The following is a 27,561-nucleotide window of genomic DNA, read 5'->3' on the forward strand; positions in this document are numbered from 1 at the left end:
TCGCAGCTACCCGTATTTTGGACCGGTTCCGGTCCAAAAAATCCCGTGTGAACTTACCCTTATAGCCAGCTTCTGCTTGAAACGACTTTGCACCTGGATTTGGGTAACTCGATAACTGGTATAAGTATAGGCCCAGTTCACATCTGCGTTCGGGTCATTCCGTTCCCCTATCTGCATGAAATATACGGAGAGAAAAGTCCTGTAAGTCTCTGCATTTTTCGTGCGGAAACCACACGGACCCCATTATAGTCTATGGGGTCCGTTGGTGTACTTGGGTAACTGCTTTTTTTTATGCGGATAGGTTTCTGTTCGGCGGGTTCCCAAACAGAAACCCAAATGCAGATGTAAACCTGGTCTTAGGCAGTAGCGGTTTATAATATGGCCTTTTTGGTGGCCATATCGTAATCCCCGGTGCATGTTGTACACATTGAGGGAATTTATCAACTCCTCTATGCCTGATGTAGATGGGTGATAACGTGGCACATTTTTTGCACGAGACCCTTTCTTGCACCATATGCGCTACATTCCATGTCTGTGCCTTGCTCGCCACTTTTCACTAATGTGGATGGAGCATGTTGAGGAACTAGCCAGGGCCGGGATGTCTTGACCCAGAATATTTATTATAACTCAAGCCTGTTTTTTTTGGCATGTGATATACAGTAAGGCTGGGTTTTCACAGGGTTTTTTAGTCTGGAACCTGAGGTGGAGGCCGCCTCAGGTTCCGGACCAAAATACGGGTAGCTGCGACTGGATGCCGGTGTGCTGCGACTGGGCCTAGTTGGGAGGGAGTGTCTTCAGGCGGATGTCGTGAGGTGAATCCGCCTGAAGAATGAGCATGTTGCTTCTTTTTCCGGGAGTTGAAACAGACGGCTCCCGGAAAAGAGAACTGACCAGCTCCCATTGATTTCAATGGGAGCCATCTTTTTGGTCAGGATTTTGAGGCGGAACTTACCCTAAGTCTACAACAGTTCCTGATGTAGATTTACATTCTGGTACATGAGTGTGCCCCCGATTTATTAAGAGGCTGGAGCTTCTTTACAATTGAGTTGTGTCTTGTGCCAGTCTGTCCTGAGGAAGGGGTTAGAGATGAGCGAACACTGTTCGGATCAGCCGATCCGAATAGCACGCACCCCGGCGGCCGGCGTCACAGGTGCTTCCATTCATTTCTATGGGTGCGTGATGTTCGGATCGGCTGATCCGAACAGTGTTCGCTCATCTCTAGAGGTTATAACCTAGCTATAAAGATGTCACTTGTAAACCTGTATGCAAAGGATCTTGTAATGTCAGGTATCAGTAGAGGGTAAGAGGAGCAGTGACAGCTGGGCCTATAGACACACATACCTCTACACACTGATGTCATGGATAAGTCCGTGCACTCTTCCAGCATTTATTACCTTCTTGGGAAGAGATGGGAGGAGGTCCATAAGCCGCACATGCTAGAAACTTATAGAAATGCTATATTATAATCAATGAGGGAAGATTCCAGCAGAAACCGATAACCGGGACACTTAAAGGTGCCGCACAATAGGGAAGATTTATCAAGACAGTCACCCGTTTTTGTCTAAATTTGCCTATTTTCTTCTCTTTGCAAGATTTACAATTCAATTGTGCTTGTTTTTTTTCTGCAAAATCAATTTCCTCATCATTTTATAGACTCAAAAACAAAACAAAAAAACCACTTCCCCTTTTAAGTCACGTTTAGAACGGGTGCCAATTTTAAAAAGGTGTTAGAAAAAAATGCACAAATGCACTATGGTACACGAGTAGTATGAAAAAGGCAATCACCGTTCCATATCGTGCAATTTTGTGCAAGATTTATGAGACTTTTTTAAGATGAAAAAGGGCGCAAGTTATAGGGGCCACAGTGGTTAGTACTGCAGCCTTGCAGCGCTGGAGTCCTGGTGTTCAAATCCCGCCAAGGGTTAAAAACCATCTGCAAGGAGTTTGTATGTTCTCCCCGTGTTTGCATGGATTTCCATCCCATGTTTCAAAAAAGACATACTGATAGGGAAAAATTTACATTTTGAGTTCTATGTGGGGCTCACAATCTACAAAAAAATGGGTGCAAGTGAAAAAAAAGCTGCAAAGAGTAGGCTTTAGCATATTAGGCTGGGTTCACACAGAGTTTTTTGGGACTGGATTTTGATGCAGAATCCGCCTCAGAATCTGGTTCCAAAAAATGCCTCCCATTGACGACAATGGGAGCCGTTGACTTCTTCTTTTTTCTGCTAGCGTTTTTTTTTTTCCCACTCGTGCCCTATCGCGGTGTGAGATTCCCTCCCAACTAGGCCCATTCATTTGGGCCTAGTCTGGATTGGAATGCCGGGGCCCTGCAGCGGCATCCAGTCGTGGCTAGCTGCGGGAGGTGTTTTTTTAGACCAGATTCTGAGACGGCCTCCGCATCAAAATCCAGTCCAAAAAACTCAGTTTGAACTCAGCCTTAGCATATTTGGCTGGGTTCACACTGAAACGCGACATGTGAACCCAACCTTATTTGCTACACGGTATTCTGCAAAATCATGCAACCAGTAATGAAAAAAGGACTCTAATCAATCAGTGCTTTCAGATTACCGGGTCCCCCAGTGATCAGGAAGATGGGGGTATGAAAGTCACCAAAAAGCCTCCTTGTGAATGGAGTGCCGGTGTGCTTGCGTTCACCGCTATGGTGCGGCGAGAACTATAATCTTTGGCATAGCCCATAGTCTTATAGAAGTGAATAAAGTGCAAGTCATGTGAGTGCTCCATTCACGAGGAGGCTTTACGGGAACTCTAATCACTGGGGGACCTGATGATTGGGACACTTATACCCTGTCCTGTGGATAGGGGATAAGTGTCCATAACAGGACCATTGGCCGTGTCCTGGAGAGTGGCTATAGCACTGCATGGTATATCGTGTGGCAGCACCCTTAAGGGGGTTCTTGGGACCAGGATATTGATGGCCCTTCATTAGGATAGGCCATCCATATCAGATCAGTGGGGTTTGATTATCGGCACCCCTGCCGATCAGCTTTTAGAATGGGCTGTGGGGCTTGTGTCATCCCTGTGGCCTCTTCAGAGTCTATTTTTCTTTGTCAATCTGCACACTGTTACCTTAGTAGAAGCCGTGCATGGTATTTCAGTTTTATCCCATTCAATGTACAAATGCAGCTACCTATTCATACAGCTGATCAGCAGGGGTGCCAAGAATCAGATCTGATGTGATAATGATGCAGTGGTGTGCAGTTATTGCTCATGTATTTAGCTCGCAGAGCACTGCCTAGTCTGGATACTCTTGTATTGGCTTTTTAACTGGGATCAGGACTACGTACGTCCCGGTTTGCAGCCTGTGAATGTTGACAAAGGTATTTGCATGCACTATAGCAAATCTTCATGATGATGTAAATATGGCCATCTAGTGGGCAGCGATCGGGCGTGAAGGTTCCTATGAATGTCTGTCTCCGATCACTGGCCCATTTGGTGTAAGGGCGCTATAGCTCAAAGTATTAGCAACAGCCTGAGAAATGGGATCTTATAGCCTTTCCATGTTCTGAAGCACCTCCTTAAGAAGCCTCTTGAACGGCTGCTGTACAAACCTGATACAGTGGATAAGGGGTTAATATACATCCTGACGGACATACAGCTGTGTTTGTCTTTCCTCTTTTATAACTGGGTGTTGTTTTTAGAGTTTCTGTGTATGGCCCCGGTCATAAAATGCCATTCTCTGAGCCTTTCACACCAGCCCTGAGCTACATTTGATGTGTATTTTCCCATTGGGTATCTGTAAAATTGTGGCTGCAAAGTTCTTGGCTAAACAAGAAAAAAGCGTAATTATTATGAAAAAGCCCCCCCAAAAATGAGCTGAGAGCGGGGAGAAAGTTACGTACCTCACTGCGAAGGGCATATACGGAATGGAGACATTAAAGGGGTCATGCAGGGGAAGGGGACAAAAAGTCTCCACTGTCTGGTCCAGCATGCGCCACTAGGTTTACTAGTTAAGTGGCTTAACTAGGAATGGCGAGGCCCCGTGGCGAACTTTTGACATGGCCCCTCCCCCGACCGACGATGAAGACCCTGACCTACCCCCACCCCCCCCCCCCGCATTTCTACGCACACAGTATTATGCCTCATAGTGGCCCCTGCACACAGTATTATGCCTCATAGTGGCCCCTGCACACAGTATTATCCCCCATAGTGGCCCCTGCACACAGTATTATCCCCCATAGTGGCCCCTGCACACAGTATTATCCCCCATAGTGACCCCTGCACACAGTATTATCCCCCATAGTGGCCCCTGCACACAGTATTATGTCCCATAGTGGCCCCTGCACCCAGTATTATCCCCCATAGTGGCCCCTGCACATAGTATTATGCCCCATAGTGGCCCCTACACAGTATTATGTCCCTCTAGTGGCCCCAGCACATAGTATTATGCCCCATAGTGGCCCCTACACAGTATTATGTCCCTCTAGTGGCCCCTGCACACAGTATTATGTCCCTTAGTGGCCCCTGCACACAGTATTATGTCCCTCTAGTGGCCCCTGCACACAGTATTATGCCCCATAGTGGCCCCTGCACACAGTATGATGTCCCTCTAGTGGCCCCAGCACATAGTATTATGCCCCATAGTGGCCTCTACACAGTATTATGTCCCTCTAGTGGCCCCTGCACACAGTATTATGCCTCATAGTGGCCCCTGCACACAGTATGATGTCCCTCTAGTGGCCCCTGCACACAGTATGATGTCCCTCTAGTGGCCCCTGCACACAGTATTATGCCCCATAGTGGCCCCTGCACACAGTATGATGTCCCTCTAGTGGCCCCTGCACACAGTATTTTGCCTCGTAGTGGCCCCTGCACACTATGTTTGTGGGGCCCACGGCGTCACTTAATGATCCTGGCCTCTGCCTGGATTGGTAAGTTAGTAGGGCCCGTTACCGGCTTGAGTTATGGCCTATTTAAAAAAAAAAAAAACGCAGCAGTAACGGCTGTCGCCGGGCCCCCTAATGTCTCGGGCCCTGTGGCAGCCGCTACCGCTGCTACCCCGATAGTTACGTCCCTTTGCCCAAGTACTGTAATTCCTGGACTAATCCTTTAAACACAGTGACCCACAAAGTATATGTACCTTACGGTGCAACAAAATGTTTTTTTTTTTTCAGTGGGATACATTCGTTTAGACAAGGGACACAATGGACAAAAAAATAAAAATAAAATGAGCATTACCTTTACCCATTCACCGATCCTCTGTCACCCGCGGCGTTATAAGAAGCTCCTGGGCCCCAATGTAAAATCTGCATCGGGTCTCCCAACTGTAATGTATCATTTATAATAGTGGTCACCATATAGTTGGAAGAAACACTTTATGGGCCCCCTAAGGCTTCTGGGCCCCTCTGCACACCAGGGGCCCAGAACCTCACTGGTCTCTACTTCTTGGCCACACATCAATATTCATTCCCTATGCTTCTTGGCCGCACTTCAGTATTCATTCTCTATGTGTTAAGATGGGACAAGCGGAGAACCAGTAATTGTTACAGTGGGGATTGTCGGGTGCTTATTTTATTTTGTTAGCCCTGTCTATCCCTTGCTGCCAATGGATAGAAACATTGCGGAGACTGAGACTGGTTGTGTCCTTGTGATCCTTCTTGAGACACAAACAATGAAACGAGACCTACAATCTTGGATCTGTGAGAAGCCCTCAGTGCCCCCTGTCATCTTGCAATGTGAATGCGACCTTACATTAGTGGGATAGTAACCAATTCAACCCAATTATCTTCTAATTAGCAATATGGTGTAAAATGGAAAGTATGAGCAGCATGGCCGACATCTGAGGTATGTCACTGTGAGCGCTCTCCACATTGACTAGACCAGTCTGGATTCCCAAGGGACTTCATTTAGGCGACTTCTAAGTACATGGAGACATAGTAGCCCCCCTGAGGTCTCATATCCTTGTAATGAAAACTAGATCATCTGTGTGATCTGAGGGTGGTGTAGATAATAATGAAGTCCAAGGTCCATGGTATGCTTTATTGGGTCCCAGTTTACAGAAACGCAGATTTTTTTTGTTGCAAATTTTGCTACAAAAGCAATGGGAAATAAATATATAGGGAGCTCTTATACTTCTCCCTTCTGCTCAATCCACTCCTGACTTTGGCTCAAAAAACTGCAGCAAAATCTGCAAAAAAAAAAGCTGCGTTTCCGCACTGTAACCTAAGGCCGGGCCCCATGGGATGGAAATGGCGCGATTTGCCTGCAGTGGAAAAAATCATGGTGTTTTATACTCACGGCAAAGTGGATGGGATTCTAGAGAATCCCATGCCCACTTTGCCGGATATTGGACCCCATCAGTCGGATATTGATGACCCGTGATGTATAGCTTTATGCAGGACTCTGGAGATGGAGTTGGAGTTGACGTCGGGGCCAGTTTTGGGCAGAGTTGCAGTTGAAAAAAGTTACCGACTCTGGTTTCGAAATAGAACAATTTTATTATATGGTTATCTATACCTGATTTAGAGGAGTGTTAGTGTCTCTGTCTGACCATGGCTGTCAGGCTATGGTGAAGGAGTCAGAGTTGGAGAAAGAGTTGGAATCAGGCTGTGAAAAACACTGACTCCATAGTCTTGGGCCTAGTCCAGAGGAGGGTGTGTCTTCACGCCGAATCGCGAGGCGAAACATCCTGAAGAATGAGCACCTCACTCCTGAGCGGCTCCCATTGATTTCAATGGGAGACGTCTTTTTGGTCAGGATTTTGAGGCGAATAACGGCCTCAAAATCCTGACCAAAAAACTGTGTGAGCAAGATGCTTATTCTTTCAGGTGGGACCGCCTCGTGATTCGACCTGAAGACACCCCCTCCTCCTGACTAGGCCCATTCATTGGGCCTAATCCGGAGTGGAGTATGCAACTGGATGCCGCTGCACTGGCATTCAGTCGTGGCTACCTGTTTTTTGGACCGGAACCTGAGGCGGCCTCCATATGAACTTACCCTTAGGCTGAGTTCACACTGAGTTTTTTTGGTCTGGAATCCGCCTCAAAATCCTCCTCCAAAAAACACATCACCATACAATCCTATGTAACCTGCTGTTTTTTTTTCGCTAGCAGAAAAATCTACTTGCGGAAAAAAACATGCGGCAAGTCCATTCTTTAGACGTTTTCCGCCTGAAAAAAATCAATGCAAGTCAATGGGAGGCGGAAAAACCGCTAGCGTTTTTCTGAGGTGTTTCCTGAGGCGTTTTTGACTCAAAAAACACCAGGCGGATTTTTCCGCTTCCCATTGATTTGCATTGATTTTTTTTTTTCAGGTGGAAAACACCTCAGGAATTTTCCTGAGCAGATTTTTCCTGGCCAAATTCCTGACCAAAAAAAATCCGTCTGAACTCAGCCTAAGGGCTCATTCACACAGGGGACGGTGGGGCGGATTTTGACCATATTTTGACTCGGGGAGCCAAGTCAAAATATGGTCAAAACCCGCCTGCCACGATGTCGCAGTCGCGGCTTCCTCTACCCCGGAATCGGCTCAAATGAATGGGTCGACGCCGGAGGTTGCGCCTGCCAGGTCGCGGCTTCCGCCTGAAGAAAGGGCTGCTTGTTTCTTTTTTTCCACTATCAGCAGTTGCCGATAGCGGAAAAAAGAATGCTAGTGGTCTCCATAGACCACCATTGTAAAGTGGCGGATTATGATGTGGATTCCGCTGTCAAAATCAACCCCTTTGGCCCCGTGTGAACTAGCCCTAAGTGCCCCTTCACACGGAGTATCCGCTCGCTGATTCTGAACATGCAACACGTTCCGTATCAGCGGCGTTAAAACAGATCCCATTGCTTTCTATGGGAGCCGGCATACCTGCGCTCCCCATAGAAATGAATGGGCTGCTTTTTTCTCTATCGTGATATGCGCGTAGAAAGCTATGGGATCTGTTTTAACGTCGCTGATACGGAATGTGTTACATGTTCAGAATCAGCGAGCGAATACTCCGTGTAAAGGGGCACTAACGCCGCCATCCTGCTTCCAATAATATAAACCTATACATTACTACATTCAGCTTCTCGAGCTGTGCCGTAGCCTGTTCTTGGATCACCTACCTGGATAAATTACTTTATTTTACGTTAAACCTATATTTAGCGTATCCCGTTTCTGCCATTACGGCATTCTGTTTTTTCCTATAATTTTCCCTTCCTTGGAGTAGATTTGCTGTGGGGCCCTATAAAGTCTCCTAAAATGGTTTAGCGTGTTATAATCTAATATTATGACTGTTATTTTTCATCGTCTATAGTAATATAAGTACATTATAGGTTGCTTAGGGTTATCGCTTCGCAGTCTGTAGAGTGACACCTACATTTGGCAGCAATTTGGATTCTACGCCGTGATCTCATGCTAGGGATTATTATAGTATTAAAGTGGAACTACGCCCAGCTATAACTCGGGTTTAATTACCATTAAGATGCGGGATTTTCAGCTACCTCGGTTTTTCATGTGTTACCAAGGAAAGGCTTTTTTGCTTGTCTACAGAGATTAACCCTAAAATGAATTTGTTTCAGTAGAGCTGAGGTTATTGCGCTCCGTTTCCTAATACGATTATAGGCACCAATACGTAAATTCTGTTAATAATTTGGTGTATATTAAGCTTTAAGCTAAATTCACACCTGCATTGTAGGCCCCATAGACGTGAACTTTTCCTTATGCCTATATTATGTCCCACAGTGGTACAATAGACTGTGGGGCATAACAGAGGTTGCAGGGGCCGCTGTGGGGCATAATAGAGGTTGCAGGGGCCGCTGTGGGGCATAATAGAGATTGCAGGGGCCGCTGTGGGGCATAATAGAGATTGCAGGGGCCACAGAGGTCCCTACAACCTTTATTATGCCCACAGTTGCCCACCCAACTATTACGGCCCTCTCCTGAGCTAATTTAGATTTTTTAAAAAAATCAAATTGCTGCAGTTGCTGCCTGAGGCGGCCGCCTCACCTCGCCTCATTACAGGTGCGACCCTGTGGGCCCCATTACAGTCAATGGGTCCATCAGCTATTTTAGTGGTCCATCTGGTCGTTGTTCTGGTTCTTTAGCATTTGAAATGTTACCATAATCTGACCACGCCTCCTATTGTAGAAAGTCGGACGCAAAATATACAAAGCTGCAATTTTTGCACAAACATTCTGACTTGCAACGAAAACGGAAATTTTTTTCATGGCTTGCACGCTAGTTTTCTGACACACAATCTATGGTAAATTGGTCCCAATGTCTACAGTGAAACAGCACAACTCTTATACGTATGTTATGTTTGGGGTCGGAGGTCTACCTCAAATTCCTCTTCATTTTCTGACGACTGAACTGGGCCTTCTACTGTACCGATGTTACTTTTCATTGTAATCCTGCCTGTAATAATATGATGTGAATAGTAAAGTGTACAGAACAGGTATTGTTGGGCTGTTATTAGGATTAGTGGTCAGGGTGAAAATTGCAGTGTTTTTTTTTTTGTTTGTTTTTTTAAATTTCAAACTTAAAATTCTTGGACAATATATTTAACATAGAAAGAATAGTTAAACAATAGACATTTTTTTTCTGGTGCCTTGATTCCTTTAAATCCAATATATAGTAGCAGAAATTGCCAGGATCCCTTATATAGAGGTGCATGTACTCTATGTACATGTAGCAGACATTGCTCTTGTTTGCAGGTCCTTATATAGAGATACATCTACTTTATGTACTGGTAGCAGACACTGCTGTTATACAGGAGCCAGTATATAGAGGTACTATACACACATGAGCCTTTACATAGATATATACTGTATATATTCACCACCCAGTTACGCATACTTCCGTGTGCGGTTAGCCTACAGAAAGCGCCCTGTACTAGCGCTGGTGTTATAAGTGTGATTAGGTAGCTGGAAGTTGCTTGAAGGAAGTAAACACAATATGGCTAAAGATAAGGATTATTCTTACGTCAGGGACAGGAAAGCAATAAAAAAAAATCCACACACACTAAGGCCGGCGCTACAGGACACTGTGACTTTCTGTAGCACTATAGATTGAGTTGTCTTGTTGAGTGACAGCCGCAGTCTACAGAATTATATACAACTTCATATAGATTGCCGCAAAAAAGTGTCCTAACATACCGCGGCCTAGTAAAAGTGACAGCAGTGACTGTAGTAGAACTTCTGCAATGAGCATTGTACTGAACATTTTCTTGCTAGGCCTGGTTCACACCTGTGTCTGTGTTTCCGATCGGGGAGTCTGCTTGGGGACCCCCGAACAGAAACCTATCCACATAAAAAAGTGGTTACCTCAGGAAACCCGCGGACCCCATAGACTATGATGAAGTCCTTGTGGCTTCCGCACGAAAAAGCTGCGACTGTATGCCAGTGCAGTGCACCAGCATCCAGTTGCAGCACTCCGCTCTGGGTTAGGTCCAAATGAATGGGCCTAGTCGGGAGGGAGGGAGTGTCACCGTGTTCCGCCGCGGAATCCGTGGCAAGCAAGGGCAGGTCGCTTTTTTTTCCCGCAAGCGGCAAAAAAACGCTAGCAGAAAAAAAGAAGTGAACAGCTCCCATTGCAATCAATTGCGTTTTTTGGAGCCGGATTCTGAGGCGGATTCCGTGTCACAAACTGGTCCAAAAAACATTCAGCCTTACTGAAATGTACCAATGTATTTCAATGGACTTTACCACCACCTCCACCAATTCAAGTCCTTAGTATCTGTTAGTAGGTGCGGGTCCACTGATACCAGCACAGTTAAAAATTTTCTAGCTTTTACAATTCCTGAGCAACAAGTGCAGTTAGTTTTGGTGCCTGATGTACTATTTAACTCAGAGCTCCAATCAGAGGCAGCCAGTGTCAGAGCTCAGAATTACACCCCTTGTCTGCTCCTACCTGACACTGCCCTCCTGGCAGTACAGAGACTAAATAGTATATCAGGCACCACTGACTGCTCAGGAATGGTGGGGGCTACAGGAAAAAACTCAACTGTGCCAGAATCGGTGGAGCATCGCCTGTTTACTGATGTAAAGAGCTGGACTTGTTGGAGGTGGTATAAGGTACCCTTTAAATCAGCAAAATGTACAGCACCCTTGGATATATGAAAAAATCTAGCCTGCAAAAATAAGCATCTGTGGATTTTCAAATCACTCGTGTTCACATGACTGTGTTCAGTACCCCCTATTCTTCTAATCATTGGGGTTCTCATTGGTCAGACCCCACCGATGAGCCATTTATCCTCTATCCGTGGCATATTTTCGGATACGCTTTTGGTGTCTATTGTGAACACATCTGATACCGTGTCAAGGTTTGTATTTGTTCCAGAAACCTCACTGCAGATGTGAGCAGAGCCTACAGTAAGTGCTAGTTAGATGCCTGTGGTGTGCAGAAATGTATTGCTTATTTTGGTGACCGCTCACATTGCGCTCTCATGTCAGATATTATCCGTATAATCATCTCATCCCGTGTACGCATTTTCTTCGAGCTGAAAGGAGTTAATTTGTATTCTTGAGGACTAGTCTCCACTAGACTGAGAAGGGAAAGAAGACAGCGACATCTTGTGACCTTATGATTTTTGGCAGTAACGTCTTGAGGCACCAGATGAGGAATGACTTTGGCGCAGGACTGGCACTTAGTTACAGTACTAAGTCTATTTCAAGATATCGTAGGATATCATTCCCAAGAAACAGCTGCTTTAGATCCAAGAAGACTTTTCTGCTTTTAGAATTTCCATCATTTACAGACTTCGGAGATAAGACTTTGTATTTTGGCCCAGTCTGTCAGACTCAGAGCTTTGGCCACCAGGCATTGCAATGACAATTTGACAGTCCTTTGTGTAGGCCCTTTGTATTGCCGTCAGCCTGCCTCACCTGCCTGCATTGACGTAACGTCACAGCCATGACAGTTCTTGTAGTGGCCGCTGTTTACACTAGGTGCAGTGTCTGGACAATGGATGCACAACCACAATGGGGATTAATATTTACTAGGCTCTGCACACCCAGTCATTCAGCTGTTATATCTGGGGAAGCCACAGCGGGGAAAGGTAATGTTACATGCCTGCCATTCATCTGAAGGTGGTGGATCTGCCATTGTAGGACATTTGTCTTAATAGGGAATATGTAGGTGGGTTCTATGGTGTTGTACATTATTATATTAATTCCATGGTGCTGTACATTATATTAATTCCATGGTGCTGTACATTATTATATTAATCCCATCGTGCTGTACATTATTATATAAATTCAATGGTGCTGTACATTATTATTAATTCCACAGTGCTGTACATTATATTAATTCCATGGTGCTGTACATTATTATATAAATTCAATGGTGCTGTACATTATTATATTAATTCCACAGTGCTGTACATTATTATATTAATTCCACGGTGCTGTACATTATTATTAATTCCACAGTGCTGTACATTATATTAATTCCATCGTGCTGTACATTATTATATAAATTCAATGGTGCTGTACATTATTATATTAATTCTACAGTGCTGTACATTATTATATTAATTCCATGGTACTGTACATTATTATGTTAATTCCATGGTGCTGTACATTATTATATTAATTCCATGGTGCTGTACATTATTATATTAATTCCATGGTGCTGTACATTATTATATTAATTCCATGATGCTGTGCATTATTATATTAATTCCACGGTGCTGTACATTATTATATTAATTCCACAGTGCTGTACATTATTATATTAATTCCACGGTGCTGTACATTATTATTAATTCCACAGTGCTGTACATTATATTAATTTCATCGTGCTGTACATTATTATATAAATTCAATGGTGCTGTACATTATTATATTAATTCTACAGTGCTGTACATTATTATATTAATTCCACAGTGCTGTACATTATTATATTAATTCCATGGTACTGTACATTATTATGTTAATTCCATGGTGCTGTACATTATTATATTAATTCCATGGTGCTGTACATTATTATATTAATTCCATGATGCTGTGCATTATTATATTAATTCCACGGTGCTGTACATTATTATATTAATTCCATGATGCTGTGCATTATTATATTCCATGATGCTGTACATTATTATATTCCATGATGCTGTACATTATTATATTTCATGGTGCTGTACATTATTATATTAATCCCATGGTTTACATACAGTACAGAAAATATACAAAACAATACAATCCTAACAGTGACCGACTGGCACGGTGGGGTAGAGGGCTCTGCCCACAAGGGCTTATGGGGGAAGATGGATAGAGACAGAAGCTGAGGGGAGAGACTGTACAGTTGTAGGCCTTCCGGAATAAGTGAGTCTTCAGGACCTTCTTGAAGCCTGTGATTGTGGGGGTCAGTCTTATGTGTCTTGTTAAGGAGGATGCACGGGAGAAGTCTTGGAGACGATTGTGTGAGTAGTGGACAAAAACAGAGCGAAGTAGGAGGTCATTGGAGGAACGGAGGTTGCGTGTAGACATGGACCATGACTATTTAAAGGGCCAGAAAGAATTTTTGTTAATGAAATTTGATCTTGGCATTCATGATGGGAATTGGCAATGCTGGTTACAGTAGCTAAGTGATCCAAGAAGGTAAACCGCCCCCCAAAAACTATATATATATATATATATATATATATCTATATATCTATATATCTATATACACTGTATATATACTATCTATCTATCGATTTATTGTCTGCAATGTAATGAGTCCTGATTTCTTTGTTTGGGCTGTGTACGGCCGAGATGTTTTTACTCGTGCCGCTTCTTTATTTTGCAGCATCCTGCACCGTCTTTGTTGCCTCATTGAGAGTTTCAGCCCCTTTTTGAGCGATGGTGAAAGAGTTAAGGAAGTCTTTTTCCTTTGTTTTGTCTGTAGAAGCGTCACCTATTTTAACATACAAGCACGCCGGAGTCTTTTGAGTGAAGGTTAGGCTGGGCTGAGCGCTTTTGTGTAATTACACCCCCCACCACCCCCACTCCGTCAACACTTTTGCATCCCTGCAGGCTTTTCTTTAAAATAGCTTTGGCTGCACAGAGCACAACAGGTCGCTGTTTTGAGCGTTGAGCTATTTCCAGACAAGCCAATGCCAGAGCCCAGGAGACAAGGGCACAGCATAAGGGAAATAGGTAGCCGTTCCCTCACCCCCGCTCACATTTTAGAGCGTTGGCCTGTGAAGTAGGTGGTCCTTATTGTAGATCAGCGTCTGTTGATGGGACTTGCGTCACCAATATCGCAAATTAGACGGTAGGCGCTGGAGCTGTGTAGTTGATTATAAGTGTGAAGTGGAGCGTATCGTGTGGTCAGTGACACATCTAATGGGTGACTAAGTATGCAACGTGGCTAAAAAAAGCTTTGCATATGAAGTTATTGCTACACGGTACAGTGGTATCCACTGTAGTCTCAGAATAGCAATTACACGGACTGTACATAGGCAAACAAGTGCTATATTTATGGAAGCCAGTCCTTATCACGTGGACTTTGGTCCATGATCGTGGCCTCTATCTACTGGAGACGTTCTAAAGGAGGCCAGGTGTGAAATTTTTGAGAGCCCTATTGATTTGGATGGGTTGCTCCAGCCGACTTACCTCTTGTAGGTAGATTGAATACTTGTGGGTGTTCACACTGTCCGTTAAAAAACAAAACAAAAACAGACGCTTGTCATAATGGACATTAAAGGAGACCAACTGATGTTAATGGATCAGTTAAAAAAACCCGACACATTAAGAATAATTTGGGCTCGGTTCACCTATTCGTTCGAAGACCGCACAAACGTAAACCTATATGCATTAAAAAGTGGTGAACTAAGAAACCACACGGACCCCATAGATTATAATGAGGTCCATATGGTTTCCGCACAAAACATACTGCAAGCAGCATTTCTCTCTTCGCATGTTTCGTGCGGAAACCACACGGACCCCATTATAGTCTATGGGATCCATGTGGTTTCTTGCCTCACCGGTTATTGATGTGTATATTTTTACGCCCCCACACGACTCCCCGAACGGAATACCAAATGCAGATGTGAACCGGGGCTTAGTGTCCGTTATTGTCTATCTTTTATTTTTTTTCTGCATTCTGAGCATGCGCTGAAAAAATGGGCAGAAATAACGGACAGTATAATGGACAACCGTCTGTGACCATCTGTCATATGTCCACTATTTTCAATGGACCCAAAAGTTCTGCACCCTAAAAATAATGGGCCTGTGATGAATTTGGTGAAAAGAGACAACAGATCAAATCCTATTGAAATCAATGAAATTTTTAACAGGCTTTTTTTTATGTAGATTTTTTGTAGATTGTGAGTCCTATATAGGGCAGAATTTGAATCCAGGACTCCAGCACTGCAAGGCTGCAGTGCTAACCACTGAGCCACCGTGTTGCCCTGAACTTATAGGCTAAGGCCCCATGGGCCATAATCGCAGCGCTAAAGCCCTTAACTGGTCAGATCATAAGCTGGCCATATATTTTAGTTGGGCAGTTCTTAGGCCCAGTTCACATCTGTGTAGGGTAGCCCAATTGGAAACTTATCCTCATAAAAAAATAGTTACCTCAGAAACTCACGGACACCTTAGACTATAATGGGGTCCGTGTGGTTTCGGCACAAAAAATGCGGGGGGAAAATTGCTGCATGCAGGAAATTTTTCATGCGGAGAGGGGAAAGGAATGGCCCAAACGCAGATGTGAACCGGGCCTGACCTGCATATTTGTTTTTTGGATCACAGAAACGGCAATGATCTTAAAGATGGTCACAGAGGACCCTAAAAATGAACTTTCCCAGATGAAGTCGAGCAATGTAAAGGAAATGTGCCAAACGAAATTATGTAAACTGTGTGGATGTGCACATAAAACAGAATAAAAAACACAAAACTTGCACATGACCCTTTAGCCCCACCCCTGAGGACCTACGGACGGCCCACCTATCCATTACTCATCTGTCTGCCAGATTTTCTGCAAAATTCCCGTGAGTTTGTCAGATTTGTTATGGATTTTTCTGCACATTTACCGTGGATTTCACCCTGTACATTACAATGAGTGAAATCCACCGTGGAAATATGCGGCAGAAATTGGCCTGAAATGTGTAGCAAAAATCGTAATAAATCTTCGTGTAGCTCATGTGGATTTTCCCCTTGATTAACCCCTGATTTGCTGCAAAATTTATGGCCATATGTCTCATTCAATGAACATTCACATTTACTAAGGACTGTTTAGTCTTTTTTGGCCTTGGACAATAGAAGATCCTAAGGGAAACACAAGTTCATTTTAAGAGAAGCCTTCTCTCTTGCATCCAAAAGAGAACATGGTAAACTGGACTGTGTGAACTTGCCTGTAGGATGCAAAATCATAAAATAAAGCAATAAGATGTTTCCTAGAATCTAAAGCACTTGTATAATGCTTGATATTGAAACGGCCCTGGATTAGCACTGGTGACGTGACACTACAGAGCTCATCCTAAAATTGGAAGCTGCACCAACTACCGATAGCACTGGGGAAAGTAACGGAGGCGCGATGATTTGACTGTCCGAGAGGGGGCTATAGGAAAGAGATTCTGTCCATTCACACTGAGTTTTTTTGGCCATGATTTTGGCACTGAGTGGAATCCACATGGAAAAAACACCTCCCCATAGAGTTCTATGGGTTCTGCTAGTTTTTTTTTGTTTGTTTTTTTCGGCTAGCCGAAAAAAAGCTTCCTTCAGGTGGATTCTGCCTGCAAAAAACTAACACAGTCAATGGGAGGCGGAAAATCCATGACAAAAACCATATAGAAAAACCGCTAGCGGTTTTTTCAAGGTCCATACACTGTGCTGGAGGAAAAAAACATTTCCTAATTCCTGAAGCAGATTTTTTCCTTGTCAAAATCCTTGCCAAAAAACTCTGTGTGAATGGACCCAAAAGGCTAGTTCACATGTAGTTAGGTGTTGAGGAATTTGGTCAGGAAAAAATCCGCTTCAGGAATTAGGAAATGGTTTTTTTGAAGCGTTTTTTTTTTTTTTTACATGAGGCAGTTTTTGGAGCGGTTTTTGAGGCGTTTTTAGTTTTTGTTTTTTTTCCTCCAGCACAGTGTATGGACCTTGAAGAACCGCGTCCAAAACTGCTAGCGGTTTTTCCGCCTCCCATTGAGGGTAAGTTCACACGGGGATTTTTGGGTCGGAACCTGAGGCATCCGGCCGCGCACTCTGCTCCGGATTAGGCCCAATGAATGGGCCTAGTCTGGAGGGAGTGTCTTCCGGCCGAATCGCAAGGCGAAACGACCTGAAGAATGAGCACCTCGCTTCTCTTTTCCGGGAGCCGGAAGAAACGGCTCCTGGAAAAAAAACACCTCAGTGGCTCCCATTGATTTCAGTGAGGGACACCTTTTTGGTCAGGGTTTTGAGACGAATACAGCCTCAAAACCCTGACTAAAAAACCCTGTGTGAACTTACCCTAACTTCCGTTGTTTTTTTGCAGTCAGAATCCACCTGAAGAAAGGTCATGTCACTTCCTTTTTCGCTAGCGGAAAAAGAACGCTAGTGGTTTCCATAGGATTCTATTATGAGGAGGTGGATTTTGAGGCGGATTCCGCGTCGAAATCTGTGCCATTTTGCTCCGTGTGAACTAGCCCTAAGAGGAGCAAGGAGGCAGAAGAAGATTGAGACAGGGGGCAGAATTCTGATGAATCTGAGGTCACATACTAGCTCTATCTGACATGAGCAAAGAGAGACCTCTTGGTTACACAGCAATCTATGCTACAAAAAATAGGTCATCTAGGGATCCTGTGGCTTATTAAAGCCGAATTAGTGAGAACATTGAGAATAGACCACTATTACCACTGAAGTGATGGGCTATCAGATAAAGTGATGAGTCAAGAACATCACCGGATCTTTACATTTGCAATGGAGATTTTCTCCGAGGTTTACCGCGCGGACAGGGATACGCTTCTTCTATTGTGCAGAGAGGACAAAGTCTTTCCATTATTTTGTGAACTGAATGTTACAGTTCAAGCACCTCAATATGATTCCTATTAATATCTCTTGCTCTGTGAGCCGCAGTGTGTACAGCTTGTTCCTTTCTTCGCCGCCCACTCCTGGCATGCTTTACAGTCACACATTAAAGTCGCACTACATCTGTCCTCCTGTGTCTCTTAAATTAACACTCTGTTGCTAGACATGGCGGACAGGCTCAGTTGTTGGGATCATTTCAGTCATCAGATACCGCTTATCTCTGGAAGCATTTGGCTTTCTTCCTGCCCAATGAGGGCAGTGCATTGTATCCATCCTACCAGGGTGCTCTCTGCAAAACTGCTCCTTAAGTCTACTGGTCCAGGGGTAGAAAGCACAAGGATGATATCAGTATGCCGTCTGTCCCCGTCACAGGCCAATGCAAAAGAGTGCCCATCAATGCAAAATATTGTCAGTCTTTAGTGCTGCCATTACTTTTACCCCTTGGTGGGGTAACTGGCCTTGTAACAAGATCAATAAGCCAAACATATCTGTAGTCTGTTTCAAGGTTCCTGCCCCTTGTCCGTACACGACAGGGCGAGAGGCCTGTGACTTAGATCTTGGAAAAAATATGCAAATCTGTTTTCCAAGATGTAAATAGGAAAACAGCGCCTCTGCTTGCTGCCCTCTAGGGGCAGCCCCCTTAAACATCATGCACGATTTTTTCAACAAGCCTTAAAGGGGTTGTCCCATGAAAAGCATCCTATCTATACTGCTAGTTTATGTGGATTTAAGACTTTTCCTAAATGCATTGCTTTATCAAAACTGCTTTGTTTGGCCCCTATCTTAATTTATTCACTTCATTGTTGACACTGCGTTTCTATGGCCACTGGGCTTATCTGCTCATTTCCCAAGTGATGTAGCTGCCTGCTCTCAGGGGGGGGGAGGGGCTGACATCGGAGCTCCTCAGATAGGGGAGGGGGAGCTTTGTGATTACTGTGCTATCTTCAGCTTTTTCACTTATCAGCTGGTTTAATTGAATTTGGCTGATAAGGGCTGAGATAAGGAGTCCTTTATCTCTGTATGTAATGCAAGCTGACTCAAATACAGCATTGACTGAAAACATAGCAGATAGCAGAGCAAGTGAAACCCTGCCCACCAATGTGCCGAGAAATCCAGGAAGTGAAGAGAGCACAGCCTGCAGGCTCCAGAACAAGGGATATGGGAATACCCGTTTAATGCTATAATGCGAGGTTTTGCCAAATCAGTAAATCTATTCCAAAAGGAACAGAATCCCAGCTGTGGACAGCTCTGTTTCGATCTGTTGGATCTCTTCAGCACAGCGTAGGGATACTGGTTTGGCAGAGAGACTATAGACCAAGGATCTGGGGATAATATCACTCCTTAAGGAGTGAGCACCTTCACAGATGTATGGAGACTTACAAAGCCTTTTTTGCTCCACTGGGGGATTATGGGAAAAATATGCAAATCTGTTTTCCAAGATGTAAATAGGAATACAGCGCCTCTGCTTGCTGCCCTCTAGGGGCAGCCCCCTTAAACATCATGCACGACTTTTTCAACAAGCATTAATGCTAATTATCCTTAGATCTTGGAGGAAGGGGAGTGGGGCAAATATCAGGGATCGCCAGCGCCACTTAGTGGTGGCTACCAGGTATGCAGTAAGCATGCGTTTCTGGACCAAAAAACTTGATGTTGATGACTTTCAAGCACATGGTTGGTTATTGAAGTGAAAGTGAGCATTAAAGGGATTTGCACCTTTCTAATACTGATGGCTGCGCACGGACCCCATAGACTACTTTCCAGTCCGCATGACTTGTGTGGAGACCGCACAGAAAGCACACGGACCCCATTATAGTCTATGGGGTCCATGTGCTTTCACTGCACACCTCTTGCCAAAGTGTTCAGGGGGTCCCCATGCGGACTCCCAAAACGGATTACTGAACACAGATGTGAACCAGGCCTAACATCCGTATGTGAACCTTGTACTACAAGGCCCTATTTTATCTTATAGTCCATATATTAATGGATGGAAGGATTGTATTTACACCCAGAGGAGGAATACGTATAAAATCCACGGTTCGAGAATTCTTTTGTAACCTCATCAATGAAGAATCCTAAACTTGCCCACGCATGCCTTTATTTTATGAACCGCAACAGTGATGTCATATGTTTCCTATGGCACGAGATTTCTCAGTAACGATGATGTCATCTTCCCCCACACAGACAGAACCATTGTATATTCTGCTCTCTGACATGTACTATTGTCAGGTTGTCTTATTAAACATGACTACAAGGGAACGTTACTGGTAAATGCTAAAACCGCTTCTAAGGGCGAGGCCACACGTTGCTTTTTTATTGGAACAAAAGCTCATAGAAGTGTTAGGAACCTTGTATGGTGTCTTGATGAATTTCCAATGACATGTATATGCTGTTTTTCTCACTTGTAGCCGGGGGTCGGATTGTCTATATACTGTGCCTGACAGGTCAGGGGAGGATTGTGAATAAAAGAGACAGGTGGGACAGTCATGTGGGTGTCCAGAAGTGCTGAGCTTGTGCAATTTTTAGTTATTAATACTACGCTGTCGTCCAGGCGCACGCACTCACAGCCATGTGTTTTTCTCTTGCTGTTGGCTTGCAGAGGCCCGGATAAGTTTTTTTTTTTTTCTGCTTGCTTATAGAACATAGTCTATCTGTATATTATTTATTATCTCACGTGGACCGTGGAACGGCAGAGATCTAAGAAAAGATGTCCCAGAATTGTTATGTTATGGGGAATGCAATGTCAGCGGAGGTGATAGATAATCATCTTTAAAGGGATTCTATCATTAAAATCACATATTTTCTTGATCACATGTAGGAATAGCCTTAATAAGTTTAGATGTCTTCTCCGCGCCGCCGTTCGGTAGAAATCCCAGTTTTTGTCTGTATGCAAATGAGTTCTCTCGCAGCACTGGGGGCGGGCCTCAGCCCTCAAACAGCACTGGGGGCGTCCCCAATGCTGCGGAAGAAATCTCCAGCGCTGCCTCCATCTTCTTCAGGAACGGCCTCTCTGCACATCTTCTTCCGGAGCTGGGTTCAAACTTCTAGCTCGGGCAGAGCTGACTGTGCGAGCCCACAGGCCACAAGAAAATGGCCGCTTATACCAGCTTACTGTGTTAGCGACCACAAGAAAATGGCCATTTTTCTTGTGACTGCGGGCATGCGCAGTCTGCTCTACCCGAGGCCTAGAAGTTTGAACCCAGCTCCGGATGAAGACGCACAGGGAGGCTGTTCCTGAAGAAGATGGAGGCAGCGCTGGAGATTTCTCTCACAGCATTGGGGACGAACTCATTTGCATACAGACGAAAACCGGAGGCAGAGGCCGCCTCAGGTTCTTGTCCAAAATACGCGTAGTTGCGACTAGATGCCAGTGCAGTACATCAGGATCCAGTCGCGCACTCCGCTCTGGATTAGGCCCAAATGAATTGGCCTAGTCGGGAGTGTCTTCAGGTGCATCTCGCTTCTTTTTTCCATCTCCTAACTCCATAACTGTCTTTTTGGTCAGGATTTTGAGGCGGATACGGTGTCAAAATCCTGACCAAAAAACCCAGTGTGAACTTACCCTTAGGTTTCCATCTTCTACATGCTTGTCTAGGCGTATAAAATATATATATATATATATATATATATATATATATATATATATATATATATATATATATAATTTCAATAGATGGGGGAATCAGTGATTTATTTCCCTTGAGAACAAAGGATTGCAACATGCCCAAACCTTCATTCTACTTACAGTTGCCATTGGTGGGGAAATCAGAATACTGCCATATATATGCCATTTTGGCCGGACTGTGTATGGACATCTAAACTAGACGCAGTAAAGTATCGCTAGACTTATATACACGTATACCTTTCATCGTAAAGTAACCAATTTGCTTTCTATTACAGCTGACTCCAGCGGGTAAAGCCGAGCTGGCCGGAGTGAGCGTTGGGGACTGGGTGCTACAGATCGATGGCGAAAGCACCTCCAATATGACCCACATCGAAGCCCAGAACAAGATTCGGGCCTGTAGCAACAAACTAGGCCTAGCTCTGAGCAGGTAAGAAACTGGCCACATGAGCCCAAGCCCTGAGACACTTGCCCGCTAGCTTATGATGACTAGTGGCGCATGGTGGGACTATCACGTCTATAACTTTGGATACGGCCATAGGGTATTGTGCTGTCCTATCACTATAGCAGCTGGTTATATCTCTGGACCTTTGTTTTCTCCCTTTAGATTCTCCTTGGGACTGAGTAATCAGCCAAAGGTAAATTTATGACATCATTACCGAGTATATGAATGGTGTGTGGGTGTTGTCTGTATGACTGCGAGCAGGGGAAGATGGAGGCGGGGGAGCAGTCTATGGTTGTCTCTTAGATGGAGTTATTTTTATCCACTTGTATCTGATGTATTTATATCTATCCTCGCTTTCTCCATTTGAGTGGGAATTCAATCTGTCTGCTTTATTCTTCTCTCCTGATCTATGCAATAACCTTATCCACAAGCGCGCACGGAGACTATCTCCTTCTTACTGTGACCCTTGCCACTGACCCTTTTGCTAGCCTGGCACCGAACTCCTTGGTACTCCTCTCTCCACTTACATTGCCTGCGTTCCTTCTTCTACTGTGTTTCTGGAGCTATATGTGCCCTGCAGGGTACACAGAGGCGGTTTTATTCTAAGCTGCAGGAATGTATCAGTGATCTCATGAGAACGTGTTACTTGAGGAAGACGAATTATCACTAACATATTAACCGTGCCCCTCAGTTAGCGCTAACCTAGTTTCCGAATGCTATTTCAGAGGGAACTTTAGAGGAGATCCAAGAGCTATGGTGGTATCTTATAGACATCCCATACTGACTGGCACGTGTATATATTCTATACAGTGGTGTAACTAGGAATAGCGGGGCCCCGTGGCAAATTTTTGACATGGGGGGCCCCCCTCTGACTGACACCGAAGACCCTGACATACTATTACGCCCCATAGTGGCCCCTGTACTTAATATTACGCCCCATAGGGGCCCCTATACACAGTATTTTGCCCCATTGTGAACAGCCATGAACAATTATTATACTTTTCAGGCCCCAGAGTATAATAATTGGAGACGGGTGGGGGGGAGGAAAGGAACCAACATGAAAAACAGTCATTGCCTATCTCCGGCTCCGCTGCAGTCCTTGGCAGTGTTGGCCATCTTCAATGACGTCCGGGACATCACATGACCTGGTCAAGTGACGTCATGGATGTCACACAACTAGGCCTGAAGCCCGCCCAGAGAGGTAAGTAACACTATTTTTTATGTTCCCTTACCTCTCCTGGGCCTCCGATCATTATACACGGGGGTATGAATAATAATAGTGTTTGTGGGGCCCACGGCGTTACTTACCGATCCCGGCCCCTGCCAGGATCGGCAAGTAAATAGGGCCCGTTACCGGCTCTAGTCGATAACGACCCATTAAGAAAAAAAACAACCGCAGCGGTAGCGACTTTCGCCGGGCCCCTAATGTCTCGGGCCCTGTGGCGGCCGATACCCCTGCTACCCTGGTAGTTACGCTCCTGATTCTGTATGACCATTCCAGGACATGACAACATCTGCAGCACCAGTAGCGACAAGCAAAGCGTTTCTATCCTGCAAGTTATTCTGTAGAAGTCACTTCTGAGTCATTGCTATGAAAACACTTCCAGGCGGAAATCATTTGTGTGTGGGTAGAATTAGGATCCGTGTATAATGATGGCATTACAGGGGAAAAACAGCGCTCCGAAATGCCACTTTTAATGGAAGACTTATTGTAGGTAGGTGTAAGCGCCCTTTAAAAAAAACAACACCTTTTTGTGCAAATTTATTTATGAAATATTCCTTTCTTATCCCTGGGCTAAAGGAATGGCAAAGGGTGATCTTTTGGCCTATGTTCTTGTGGAATATGGCAGAAATCTTGTAGGAAATTGCACAGATTTTTATGCTGTTGCCTATGCTAAGAATATATACACTATGTATATTATATTATAATAGATGTCAATGGGGTGGTGAATTTTTTTTATTTTATTTTTTTACATTTTTTATTTAAAGGCTTTTTAATTCCTCTAAGACAGGGAATGTTGTGTAGCATTACACAGCACACGTATTCAGGTTTGTCCATATCTCCCCACCCAGAGAGATTGGTACCATTAGTTTTGGCTACTGATATCACTGTATTGTCAAGGGGGCTGACCTTACAGCTCATTGTCCTCTCTGGGCAGAAGCCGTTCAGAAGCCATGGCACTAAAGTTAAAGGGTCCATTCACATGGAGTTTTTTGGCGAGGAAAAAATCACCTTCAGGAATTAGGAAATGTTTTTTTGAAGCGGTTTTTGTGTGGCTTTTTTAGTTTTTTTTTTTTTTTTTCCCCCAGCACAGTGTACAGACCTTGAAAAAACCACTAGCGTTTTTTCTGCACAGTTTATGCCAATTCCATGCCCAAATCTGCCATATGGATTTTCCGCTTCCCATTGACTGCGTTGGTTTCTGCATGCGGAATCCGCCTGAAGGAAGCTTTTTTTTTTTTTCTGTTACAGGAAAAATTCTGTGAGTGGAAAAATAAAGCGAGCAGAACCCATATAACTCTTTTCATCCTCCAATAGTTGCCGCTCCACCGATTCCATCACAGATGAAGGTTCTTCTCTAGCCCCCACCATTCCTGAGCAATCAATGCTGTTATTATTTCCACATCTAATATGCTAATTGGACTCTTTACTGTTAGGTGGAGGTGAAAAATAAAGCGAGCAGAATCCATAGAACTCTATGGGAAGGCTCTTTTTTTTTCCCACATGGATGCTGATGCGGATTCAGCATCAAAATCAGCACCAAAAAACTCCGCGTGAATGGACCCCAACTCTGGATTCACAAAGAAGCAACTTTTATCTTGAAATACATGCAAAGTCTATCATACATAGCCTACAACTAAATGAAGGTAGACTGAAACTTATACCCCTCCAAGAAAGATATGAGTTTGAGAAGGAGACTCTTAAGCTGAGGGTATTACACCCCATAAACCAGCGTCACCGCGGCATTAAAAAGATGGGTCCATGATGCTGACCTTACAGGAGAGCAAAGCATAGGATGGATATGCGGGTGTTGGAGCACTTAAAGGGGCTCTATCAGCAAAATTATGCTGATAGCGTCCCACATATAAGGCCATTCAGGCACCGCTAAAGTTATTAAACTACCCCCCGTTTTATAATAAAACCCAAAAAATCGTGCCCCCGTGCACGATAGATAAGTTTAACATATTCTTTTTTAGGGTTTTATTTTAGAATGGGGGGTAGTTTAATATAACTTTTTAAAGGCTATTCACGCATATGTGGGGCTCTATCAGCATGATTTTGCTGATAGAGCCCCTTTAAAGGGTTGTGGAGTAATACCACCTACTCCAACACTAGTACTAGTACACGGATTTTCTTAAAATACTTAATCCCAGTAATAATGGTGCTATACAGAACCACTGATCTCCATCTGTAGCATTTTAATTCTACTATTTAGTCTGAAGCTAACCCTATAATAACACACGATAGGTCTTGGGGTCAGTGATTTCTCTCTAGTTCTGAAATGGGACTGTTTTGTAAGCCAGGCCTGTTTCCCACGGGCAGGTTCGCTCTTTGAGATACGGAGTGGATGTTGGCTGTATCTCCCGGACTAAACTCTATGCATTATAGTCCTGTATGATGCTAGTAGTCCCTGTGTCCCTGTTCAGTATGGGACCGTATAGAGCTGTGAGGTAGCAGGGTCTCCTACACATCCCGATCTCCATGAAATACGTTCGATATCCTGTTTGTAAGTCACAGACTGAAACCATCCTTAACGCTAAGGCCCTGCGTTGCAGAAAAGCAGCTTTTTCGTTCCGCTTGGGACACCTATGTGCAGACGTGAACCAGGCCTAAGATGTCAGCCATGGTTCCAGGCTAGAATACCTCCTTCCATACTATTGTGCAATGGGAAATGTCATGCTGTGTTTTCTGTTGAATCTATATCTGGATAAAATCGGAGGCATATGGAGATACAGTCGAGACCCCGTGGATCTCGAAGTTCTGTATATAAACCAGGACTGCGGTGCAGATGCCTAAGCCCTTAGGCTGTGTTCACGATCCGCATTTTGTCTGTGTTATTCTACTGATTTGTAATGGCCTTTATTACATCAGTTTTTGTTGGGCTTAATGGGAAGCATCCTTTACTGTCCATTAAGATCTATTATGGATTCAATCCCGATCTGGTAAGAGCAGAAATCTGACGCTCGTATAAATTGATTATTAGATCAACATTTTAGAAGACTATTAGGGGAATGCACGTGACATCTGTTTGACTCTGCACATGTGTTTTTGTTATATTGCACCACTACCATGTTTGCTATGATTTTCGACACGTCTCATTTTCTGCACCCCAACAGTGTCATTGGGGGCCATTCATCATCCTATTTCTCACCCTGCACTATTCTAATATCACTTTGCATGCTCTAATCTAGACTTTCCTCTAATAACATTGTCACTAAATTACGAGGCATCGACCGTTGTGGGGCGGGCTGGATGGGGCACAGTTTGCTCAATATGGCTGCATGATGCCTGGTTTGTTCCCTTGTCTTCTTCCAAAGGGTGTGATTACTCCTGATAACCAAGGCGTGAAGTATAACTTTTCACCGAGTGCGTCTCTCAACAAAACCGCCCGGCCGTTTGGTGGTGGGACACCACCCCCAGACAACTCGCGGGCGCCTCAGGTTACCAAGCCAGTGACATACAACCCCCCTCCACCATCTTATACCACCAATTCGACACCCCAAGCCCAGCAGCAGAACGGGTATGTGAATGTCTTTGACGTATAAACAGTGGCACCCTGCATTTGGATGGTTGACAAAGAGAGTCTGTCACTAGGTTTGGGGCCACCGAAACCCCAGCATGACATTATGCAGTTGGATTAAGTTTTCTAGAGAAGTCCCTTCCAACGATGGCTGTTTCCATATTGGATGAAGGATGAGTCCAGCGCACAGATGTACTGTGCTAAGCCCTGTGCATTGACTATACGTCCACGCCACTGGACTCCTCTTCCCTGTAACTGATACCTTATTTTTGCTGCATATTACCAAGGCAGAGGGTTTTGACATGGGACGTCTTTATAAAGTCAAACCCCAACTATATACATCTGCAACCTACACATGCTGGTGGTTTTGTGGCTCCAAAGTTAGTGACAGGTTCCCTTTTGAAGAGGGCCTTTCACCACCTCCACCAAATCCAACTCTTTGCATCCTCCAATAGTTACCACTCCACCGATTCCATCACAGCTGGAGGTTCTTCTCTAGCCCCCACCATTCCTGAGCAACCAATGCTGTTATTATTTCCACATCTAATATGCAAATTGGACTCTTTACTGTCAGGTGGAGGCGATGAAAGGCCATCTTTATAAAGGGGCTTTCTGGACTAAACAATTTTGATAACTTATCCTAAGGAAAGATCATAAACATCAGATTGGTGGAGATTAGAGATGAGCGAGTAGTATTCGAATACCTCGCTCCCATAGGAATGCGTGTAAGCGGCCGAATACCAAGGGGTTAAGCGCAGTGAATATTTGATGCGCTTAACCCCTCGGTGTTCGGCTGCTTACACGTATTCCTATGGAAGCGAGGTATTTTGATCGAAT

The 27,561-nt window shown here is 44.3% G+C and overlaps 2 protein-coding genes across 4 annotated transcripts in view; both read left to right on the top strand.

The window, feature by feature from the left end:
* NSD1 (nuclear receptor binding SET domain protein 1) overlaps positions 1–27,561 on the top strand; it is a 274,149-nt gene that overhangs the window by 245,207 nt on the left and 1,381 nt on the right. The gene's annotated exons all lie outside the window — the stretch shown is intronic.
* Positions 1–27,561, top strand: part of PDLIM7 (PDZ and LIM domain 7) — a 65,834-nt gene that overhangs the window by 4,318 nt on the left and 33,955 nt on the right. For all 3 annotated transcript variants that reach the window (XM_075275036.1, XM_075275035.1, XM_075275037.1), the window contains exons 3-5: positions 21,816–21,967; positions 22,145–22,175; positions 26,522–26,724. In XM_075275036.1, the coding sequence (XP_075131137.1) occupies positions 21,816–21,967; positions 22,145–22,175; positions 26,522–26,724 (386 nt within the window). The remainder of the gene's footprint in view (positions 1–21,815; positions 21,968–22,144; positions 22,176–26,521; positions 26,725–27,561) is intronic.

Source organism: Leptodactylus fuscus, chromosome 5, assembly GCF_031893055.1.
Source record: "Leptodactylus fuscus isolate aLepFus1 chromosome 5, aLepFus1.hap2, whole genome shotgun sequence".
Taxonomy (NCBI): Eukaryota; Metazoa; Chordata; class Amphibia; order Anura; family Leptodactylidae; genus Leptodactylus; species Leptodactylus fuscus.